At 43.0% G+C, this 10,309-nt stretch overlaps 1 protein-coding gene and 1 non-coding gene across 3 annotated transcripts in view; both read right to left on the minus strand.

Annotated features, from left to right (window-relative positions):
* Window positions 1-3,969: 3,969 nt before the first annotated feature.
* Window positions 3,970-10,309, minus strand: part of Prxl2c (peroxiredoxin like 2C) — an 18,722-nt gene continuing 12,382 nt past the window's right edge. For both annotated transcript variants that reach the window (XM_021215876.2, XM_021215875.2), the window contains 2 exons: window positions 9,503-9,634; window positions 3,970-5,897 (listed from right to left, as the gene is read on the minus strand). In XM_021215876.2, coding sequence (XP_021071535.1) covers window positions 5,770-5,897; window positions 9,503-9,634 — 260 coding nt within the window. In that variant the 3' untranslated portion in view covers window positions 3,970-5,769. The remainder of the gene's footprint in view (window positions 5,898-9,502; window positions 9,635-10,309) is intronic.
* On the minus strand, window positions 8,895-8,999 carry LOC115065651. The gene has a single exon (XR_003845420.1). It is a non-coding gene; the product is annotated as a U6 spliceosomal RNA (small nuclear RNA).

Here is a 10,309-nt window from a genome sequence, read left to right on the forward strand (position 1 = left end):
GTCAGATCTTGTTATGGATGGTTATGAGCCATCATGTGGTTGCTGGGACTTGAACTCCGGACCTTCGGAAGAGCAGTCGGGTGCTCTTACCCACTGAGCCATCTCACCAGCCCCTAAAATGAATTCTTTAACTTGAAGATTATCATCTACAAAGTGTTTGTACGTCACATGCATGTCTTAAATGATCCATCCATCCATTCATCTTGCTGCTAGGCAAGAGCTCTACAACTGAGTCATGCCCCAGCCCTAGAACACACCGCTTAAAAATAACTTGATTTTGAAGTAGACATGATACATCCCTAGAAAGTTGCTCCCCCAGATCTACAGAGTCACAGTCTATCTCAGCGGTGCGGTAGAAGGTAAGGAGCAAATGGTTGTGGATCACTAGTCTATCCCCAGTGTCCTTGGCAGTCATTCTTCTATTTTTAATTAATTTACTTTGCCTCTAAGGATGGAACTCAGGAACGTTCGTTGTACATTTCCCCCCAGTGGGAAGGAAAGAAGAACCTAGGGTCTCACATATCCTAGACAAAAACTGTAACTGAGCTACAGACCAGTGTAGCTGCTTATATTCTGATGCTAATTTGGGTCCCCCAAATTAGTTTGCAGGAGAGGGTCTGCATGTACCTTCTGGGAATCCCCCCTCCGCCCCCCAGTTAATTCTGGTTAGTAAATAAAGATGCCATCAGCCAATAGCTAGGGAGAAGAGAGATGGAGAGGCAGGATATAGGGTTCCCGGACTTGAGAGCTCTGGAAGCTGGAGGAAAGGGAGTCAACATGCCTTAGGACTGTGCAGGACTGACAAGAGCTGCCATGGGGTAGAGAGACAAAGAAAGCGCCCTGGGACTCTGGGCCAAGAAAATGTGGCCCAGAGGGCTGACTAATTGGAGTTACGAGCAGCCAGCCAAGATGGAACATGGAGATTAGTAAGCAGTAACTCGGAGTTGGTGGGAGGTAGATTCTAACAGCACTGAGGTTAGGCAGTCGCCCAGCTATTGTGCTGTTAAGGCATATTAAAATATAAAGCCTGTGTGTGTCTTTCATCCGGGAATATAAACCATTGAGGCAGGTAGTAACCCTGTGCTGCGATTTATTAAAATGCTTGCACACAGACCAGCCTGATTCGTTCTGTTTTCCTTTATTCACTGAGGTCTGCTGTTGCCAGGGCTGGTCTGCAACCTGTGGGCTCAAGAGATCTTCTTGCCCCAGCTCTCTGAGTTGCTGAAACTGCAGCTACCTTGATGTTCCTTGCTTTCAGCCATGCTTTTCAAAATCTACTGCTGTATTATCGAGATTTTTCTTTCCAGAGCAGTTCACTGCAGAAAGTTCCTAATGAATTCCCTCATGGGGTCATGACCCATGGAGAGATCTGACTGTTCTAAGAAGGCTGCCGCCCGTGGGCCTCAGGCCCCAGGTCATAGTTTAACTCTACCATCTCAGTTGTTTGAACTGGCTAAAGAACAGGTTTCTCATAAGCCGGGAATGAATTCCTGTTTCCCAGGTGCCTGTAAATTTACACACTGTCATTTAGCCTGCTCTCTGGTTGTTTGTGGCCCTTCTGAAATATCTTGTAAAAAAATGTTCTCTGTGAAATGTGTGTTATCGATGATGGTTATAACAGCAATTCCACACACTGTGCAGACTGTATGGGTAAAATCTGGTGAACACAGAGCACCACAAAATGCATTGTATCTACAATTTCTACATTTTTCACTGAAAGGGTTTCAGGATTTCAATTCTGGTATAATCATGACTTGGACCTGGGAAGTTTAGTGTGCATTAGTGCATTACAGCTAATTTTATAACACACGTGTGCATGCATGTGTGCGCACACTCGCACACACGCACACGCACGCACACACACACACACACACACACACACACACACACATTCACACGCACACAAGCTCAGGCTGGTCCTGAGCTCCCGTGAGTGAGCTGTCTCCCAACTACCTGGACTGGGACTACAGGCACATACTACCTGTGGTAGTTTGAATAAGAATGCCCCCCATAGATTCATATATTTTGAATGCTTAGTTACCAGGGAATGGAAGTGTTTGAAAGAATTAGATGGGTTAGGAGCTGTGCCTTGTTAGAGGAACTGTGTCACTGGGGGTGGACGCTGAGGTTTCATAAGCCCAGTCTCTCTCTTTCCCTGTAGACCAGGATGTAAAAGTCTCTGCTCCAACCCCTGTCTGTGTGCCACCATGCTCCCAACCATGATGCTAATACCCTTAACATCTGAAACTCTAAGCAAGCACTCAAATGCCTTTTTAGCACCTTTTATTTTTTAGTGTATATTCTACCAAAAATATGAAATGCATTACAAATTTGTGTCATTCTTGCACAGGAGAACTAGTACCCTGGTATTACATGTATTTGTTTGAGTGGCAATCACCTGCACAGTCATTATGGAACTGTACCTCCCTAAACCTACATAAAGAACAATTATTTAGACTTTCAAATACATAAATTTGCTGAGTCCTGCATGGCCATGTAAAGGATGGGATGGCATGCTTCCTGCTCCTGGAACAGAGCCAGCAGGGCATGGGCCTCCATGAGTGTTGATGGTTGCTATGAGCATAAGGTTTGTATAATGGTGTACATATTTTCACATTCCTCCTTCGAGGAACATCTTTGCCAAAATTAATGACTCCATGATAATCAGAGACAGCACTGAGACCAGGAGGCAAGGCTGTGTCTATCTCAGCAAAATGGCACAACACTGTGACCCTTCAGGACAGCCCTTAAGGCTGTGGGAAAGCAAGCTAAAAACATGAGTTCAAAAATATGTAATTTCTCAACTATGCAAAAATATAAGGATGCAATATGAATTGTACAAGAAGCTTCATGGATCTAAAGGAGCAGAGGCAGCTGTACCATGAGCGAGCTTGTCAGAAAAATACTAAGGAAGGAGATAAAGAGACTTAGGAAGTGGTGATCGCAGGACAATATCCCATCCAGCTAAGTTTTTTGTTTATGCTTACAAAGATAGATTTCTAAGTTCAAAGTCAGCCTGGGACAGAGGGAGTTTAGATCCAGCCCTGGGACTGGTAGTAACAGCAATTTCAGGGTGTGTGTGTGTGTGGGGGGGGTCCCAACCAGCTAGCTTACTGTCTGTGTTTGTGCTTGCTGTCTCTAAGAATCAAGGAGCTGGGGTCATGTGTGGTTGATTCATGGGATAATCAAAAGAGAACCTGGGGTAATGACGGTATTGATATATAAAAGACTAGGCTTTGGGTCTGCTAGAGATGAGAGGTAGAGAGTTTTTAGAATTGCAAAAGAGCCGTCTCGAGCAGAGAGCCATCTGGAGATCTCCAGAGAAAGCAGAACTTGGCAAAAACAATCTGGAAGTCATTTGAGCAGAACATAGGCCGACAGCTTATAACCCACCATTTGATTTCCAGTGATTTGTTTCGCTGCTGCTCCCAGACAACCCCATCTCTCAGGAACCCCTCTCCAAGCCGACCGGTCCTTGGCATTAAATTTTAGCTAGAACTGGCAAGAGGGAATCTGGCTATTACTCTTTATGTTCAAAAAGTAACCGGCTGGGTATGACGGCACATGCCTATAATCCCAGCACTTAGAGGGCTGGGAATGGAGACTTGAGAGTTCAAGGCCAGCCTATGTTAGAAAAGTTTGTAGTTGCTGTTGCTTTAACATTTATTCCTTACGTTTTATGTATATGTATCAGAGTACAGATATGTACACCATGTGCATGTGCTGATGAGGCCAGATGCTCTGGAACTGATATTTTAGGCATTTGTGAGTGGCCTGATATGGGTGCAGGAAAACAAACTCAGGACTTCTGTAAGAGGAGTATGTGCTCTTAGTATCTGAGCCCTCTCTCCATAGACATTCTTCTCTCTTACTCCAAAGAACCCGAAACAAACAAAATAACCCAAACAAAAAATTTTAATTTTAAATTCTGAAAATATTTTTTTATTGATTTAAAAACATGACTGTCCATATATACTCGTGTAAAAGTACATTAAAATACAGTTTTGTGCCTTAATATGTTTTATATAAAAGTATAAGGTCCTAGTAGTACTACAGTTACTAAGGATTACCAGTGATTTGATTTTATGATACATTTCATGAGAACTTCTGGGACAAAAGTAAGATTTTTGAAAGGTAAAATATGAAAATAGTTTTCCAAATAAGACAGATCTGGGGTGAAAAAATGCAGATGTTTATGAATGTACGACCTAACCCAATGCACATTTGTCTTTGTTTTGATTTTGAGACAGTGTCTCTCTATGTAGCCCTTGGCTGTCTAGGAACTCACAGAGACCCTCCTAACTCTGCTTCCTCGTGCATCACCGTATCTGGCTGCACACTTCTTTTTGTTATTTTTGAGACACAATTTCACAATATATAGCCTAGACTGGCCTGGAACTCAGTATCTACCCCAGTCTTATTGCCTCGGCCTGTGCTGAGATCCTGAGTGTGGGCTAACATACCCAATCAATCACACAACATACATTTTCATTACAGAGGTTTTAAAAAAAAATCTTAATATTGCCTTTTAAAAAGCAGAATGTGTTGTGTGTTTGTGTGTGCACTAGGAGAAGAATCTAGAGTTATATATATTCTAGGTACCCTTTGACCTAGATATTTAAAATATGATCAGGGCTGGGGATGTAGCTCAGTGATAACAGAATGTGCTCACATGCATAAAAACTTTGTTTTTTATTCCCAGCACAGTCCCCAAACCAAATCAAACCAAACCAAGTATTTCCTTCAACTTATTTCACCAAAACAAGCTTAGGGCAATAGGTAGCAGGTGCCTGCTGCCTGTAAGAGGTTCAATGAATCTTCACTTGGGAGGTAACCCCTGTGCAAGAAATCACCTGCACCTCCAAAGAAGTTTAATGTAGGCAGGCATTTTCACTTTAATGTTTAAAGATTCTTTCCTGACCCACTCCCAACACAGCCAAGCTTATGAGAGAGCATGAGAAACACAGAGCTTGGAAAGCAAGCAGAAATACTGATACTTTTCACCACAGACACATATAGTTGTTCTGTGTTTATTTACCATTTTTTTCTCCAAGAATACAAAAAAAAAAATGGTATATATACATCTCTGGCTACATTGTTTACAGAATAACTTTTTTGAATTGCTTTTCTTTCCCTTTATGTATTCCTCCCTGCCATTAACTGACTTTTTCTCAGAAAGGCTCTCTCTAGATAGCTCAGGCCTGACTCTTGTCTCCATTTCTCAGGGCTAGGATTACAAGCCTGTGCCATCATATCTGGCCCCTTCTTTGCTTCTCGTTCCCATACACACATATGTATTTCTTAAAAGATTTACTTATTGTTTTATGTGTATGAGTGTTGGCCTGCACATATGCATGTATACCAGAGGCTATAAGGTGTTGGCTCCATTGGAACTGGAGTTACAGACAATTGAGAGCTAACATGTGGGTTTTGAGAACCAAACCTGGGTCCTGGTCCTCTGCAAGAGAAGCAAGTGCTCTTAACCACTGAGTGATCTTTCCAGCACCCCCTTCTTATATTTTAGTTGCTAAAAATCTTTTATTGAGTGGATATTCACAAAATGATACTAACAATGGTAATAGTTTTATAATGTTTGACTTTTATATATTTTGTATAAAATTATAGAAGCTATAAAATTTAAACTGTCTGTTCCATTTCTAACAGCTGATGCCCCTCAGCATGTAGTTCTATAGGCACATAAGCTCTGTGTTTCATAGCCCCATGAAGCCATGGTGCCTGGCATTCACAAGTGGAAGATGCCACGTGAAGTCACACGTGGATGACTGAAGGTCTGCTCATGAAGTTCACGGGCTGAACCCCCACAAGCTGTAAAACGGAGTTTATGGGTTTGTGATCCAACCTATTCCTGTCTCGGTGCACAAAGTGGACGTTGTTACCTGGAAGGGAACAAGGACAGACGCTGAGGGCAAACGTCACACTAGTCCTTAGAGTCACAGCTGATAAGGATCAAGGAAGCATTTCAACTCCTAAATAGTCCAGAGGGAAAATTAATTACCTGGAGTCCCTTATGTTCCCTACATAATGCCACCGTAATTCTGCATCATGGCAATTAACCATGACAAGGCAATGTCTGAATAAGAGTGTTATTTAATATGTTATGAGTTCCAAGGGGACAGCATCCTAAATTTAACCTTCTATTCAGTTTCATCAAGTAGAATTAAATAAAACATCTAACCAGACAGATGGAATCTGGGACTAACATATGTATCTGCTGGGAAATTGCATTTATTTTTTAAGCACATGTACTAATAAATTTCACTTCAAAAATTTTTCTTGCTTCAAAAAATTTACTCCTGGGCTAGGGGCTACCTCACTCATGAGGATCTGGGTCATCCCTAGCACTACAGAGAGAGAGAGAGAGAGAGAGAGAGAGAGATTGACTTCATAGGATGTTTTATAACTAACCTAAGAGACAGCAGTAAACCAATTACTACAGAATACCTAGACATGCACAATCCTCCTATATCCACTCAAGTTATAATTTATTGTCTAAGTCCTGTTAATTCCATTTTAAACACAAAACCAGAGTTTGTTTGCTTTGAGACAGGATCTTTCTATTATATAGCCCTGGCAGGTCTGCAACTCACTCTGTAGAGCAGGCTGGCCTTGACCTCAAAGAGATCCTCCTGTCTCTGCCTCCAAAGTGTTAGGATTAAAGATATGTGCTACCATATCCTCAAAAACAAGAATTTAGCTTGAAATCTTAGATCAAATGGCATTGTTTCTAGCATTACATCCACTGGCAACACCTATAGTAACAGGTTTAATTCTTCATCCCCTGAAGACCTGGCTGTGGTGATTTCAATAAAAATGGCCCCCACAGACTCATAGGAAGTGGGATTATTTGAAAGGATTAGGAGGTGTGGCCTTGTTGAAGGAAGTGTGTCAATGAGGGTGGACTTGAGGTTTCAGAAGCTCAAACCAGGGCCAGAGACTCTTCCTGCCCATCTAAATGTACAACTCTCAGCTACCTCTTCAGCACCATGTCTGCCTGTGTCATGCTTCCTGCCGTGCTGATAAACCTCTGAACTGCCAGCCCAATTAAATGTTTCCCTGTCTAAGAGTTCAGTGGCCATGGTGTCTCTTCACAGTAATAGAACCCTAACAAAGACAACAGCCAAGGGACTCAGTGACATGAGATGAGAAACAGAGTTAAACAGAACAAAACAACTACACCCCTTCCAGGTCTGAGGATGCAAACTAGTTATTAAAAACTACGACACTGGAAGACGGGGTGTAGCTCAGTGATAGAAGCACCCATACAGTGTGCACAAGACCCCAGCAAAATACCAACACCACAGAGAGTGAAAAGATTATGGGTTGATGAGATGTCTCAGGGGGTAAAGGTGTTTGCCACTAAGTCTGACAACCCGAGTTTGATCTCTAGGACCCACATCATGGAATGAGAGAACAGACTCCTGCAAGTTGTTCCCTGACACTCCAGTGTCCTGCCCCCTGTGCATACATGCGCACCCATATACATACTAAATAAGCAAAGACATGTGAAATGATTGACGGCAGGACTCAGGAGGAAGAGCCAGGCAAGGCTGAGTCTGAGGCCAGTCTGCTTTGCACAGCCAGTTACTGGTCAGCTAGAGCTGCTGCAAAAGAAAGCAAAACAAAACCTATTTCAAAAAGGTACATGAATCTCTGTGAGTTTAAGGCCGATCTGGTCTACACGCTGAGTTCTAGAATGGCCAGGGATACATAGGCAGAAATAAATGAATAAATAAACAAGAAAAGAAGAGAAGGGAAGGGAAGGGACTTTAAACTGCGTGTGGTGTGTACACACAGCCATGCCCTAGTGGGCTCAATCCCCAGAACCAAAAACAAGCTTCCAAGTAGATCAGTGGCATCTGGGTAAATTTATAGGATTCATAAAATGGGCTCATTCATTTACTTATTGGTGCTGAACCCAGGAAGCATGCACCTGCCACTGATAAACAACTCCAGCCTTAAAGGGCTTCTTTTAAATTAAGCTGATCTAAATTTGTGAGAGATGGCTAAGAGCTGTGCCTGCTGTAAAGAACCAAAACCCTCAGTCAGACCCCTCCTTCCAGCAGGCTGGGCCTTAAAGAAGTGCTAATTTAGTAATTCTTGGAAGGCATGTTCACTAGCAGGTATGACTTTAAAGAGGCTGAAGAATGAAGAAAAATCTGCCTATGCAGGACTTGAACGTGGAGACAGCCAGCTTACCACTGACCAGGATGGAGCTAGAGACATCTCTGGCCCAGACGCAGTCAATAAAGTTGTTGATGCCTGTGGCATGTGACAGTTCTCACTTCGGAAAGGGTACACACTGGCACTGGCTTGAACTGTATGGTTCTCCTGGTTTGGTTAGTAAAACTAAAGATTCTTTTCATTTACAAAAGGGAGTCAGCTTTCCAAGCGTGAACAGCAAGTGTCCTTCCCTGGGAAGCTATCTAGCTGGCCCCATTGAACGTCTGTAACTTATTCCATACTCTCATCTACACTGTCTGTAGATTTATTTTCTCATTTATTATTATTATTATTTTTGCTTTTCAGTTTTTTTCTGTAGCCCTGGCAGGCCTCAAACTCAAGAGATCCACCTGCTTCCCAACTGCGGGGAATTAAAGGCGTGAGCTGCCACCACTGCCTGGCTTTTTTGTCTGTCTGTTTTTCTGTCTGAAGATTTTTGAATGTGGTAACAAAGACACTGGTTATCAACATGCAGAGCTTGTTGGGTGAATCCTCACCCTCATTATGCTTCCTGGACAAATGTACAGGGATCTGCTCTGGTGCACTCCTATTACTTTGGGCCAGATGGCTCTGTTGAGACTCATATTGCTATGCACATATGGATCCCCCATCTCCTTCATGGGAAATTTCCAGATTTCTTTGAGCGCCCAAGGAAAAATATGGAATACTTTGTGAATTTGTATGCCATCATTTGTGCAGGGACCATGCTAATCTTTGTATTGTTCCAATTTTAGAATATGTGTTGTCAAAGTGAGCACTGAATTCTTTTAAGATTTACTTTGTTTTTAATTATGTGTATTTTTATGTGTGTTTGTGTGTGTGAGGGGGGAGGTTTGTACACATGAGTATGGGTGCCCAAGGAGGACAAAAGAGGCAGTCGGATCCCCAGGAGCAAAAGTTACACGTGGCTGTGAGTCACCTGATATAGGTGTGGGAACTAAATGGGGGTCCCCTGCAAAAGCAGCCAGTGCTTGTCAACATTGAGCCATCTCTTTGACCCTTGTACTTTTTCAAGACCACGATAGTCATGTATCAGTCAGCAACTCAGAGCTTACTTTCTGTGTCTCAAATCCCTGCTGTTACTCAGGAGTGATGGGAATCCTCACCAAACACAAACATCAACACACAGAAGCTTCTTACCAAAGCATGCCACCTCATTAGCCCAAGACTTCCATTTCCACACTGTTCCAAGAGGCAAGACAAGTGGGTGGCTCTGAGACTCATAGAGGGCACTGGAAAGTAACCTGCCCTTGATGCTCACCTGGACCTAAAATGAGGGTTCCTCCTTGCTGAGCTGGGTCTCCTTGGAAATCAAAAAGTGGGCCAGTGACTGCCCGCCACAGGCTCTGAAGGCTTCCCGAGAGCAGGTTGGACTTTATGTGGGGGCTCTGTCCTGAAAATATTGAAAACTGTCTTTAGGTGTTATCATTTTATATTCTGATAAGATATGATGCCAGTTCTTGTATAAACATTCTTTAAAAATATTTAAACTATGTGTTTATGTCTGTATTTGTGTGTGGTTCTACATGCTCATGTTGTGCCCGCTGGAGGCCAGAAGAGAGTATTGAGACCCCTGGAGGTGGAGTTACAGGCAGTTGTGAGTCACCCAGGATGAGCACTGGCAACTGAACTTGGGTCCTTTGCAAGAACACCGTGACCTCTTAATGGTGGAGCCATTATCTCTCCAGCCACACAAACATTGTGGATTGGGGCTATTTGTGCCCCGTCCTCCTTTCCTTACTCTGCAATGGAAATCACAGCACTGAACTTTCCACTTACCTTTTTTCTTCTTTGAAACAATGGCTTAACCTGTCACTGACACTGGCTCAGACAGTCCTTTTCTATTGCACAGAAAGACATTTGGCAACATCCTTGCCTTCTATACCAGCTAAATGCCAGTAACACTGGTCGCCGAGGTGGACAACCAAAAATATCTCCAGAACAAACATATTAGGAGGGGGTACTGTCCCTTCTGAGGACATTGTCTTAAAGGAGGAAGTGGTAACAGACCGGGCCCATCTGCCAGAGAGGACATCAGTGACCCATTTCTCAGATTTGTACCCCTTCT

This window comes from Mus pahari, chromosome 16 (genome assembly GCF_900095145.1).
Source record: "Mus pahari chromosome 16, PAHARI_EIJ_v1.1, whole genome shotgun sequence".
NCBI lineage: Eukaryota > Metazoa > Chordata > Mammalia > Rodentia > Muridae > Mus > Mus pahari.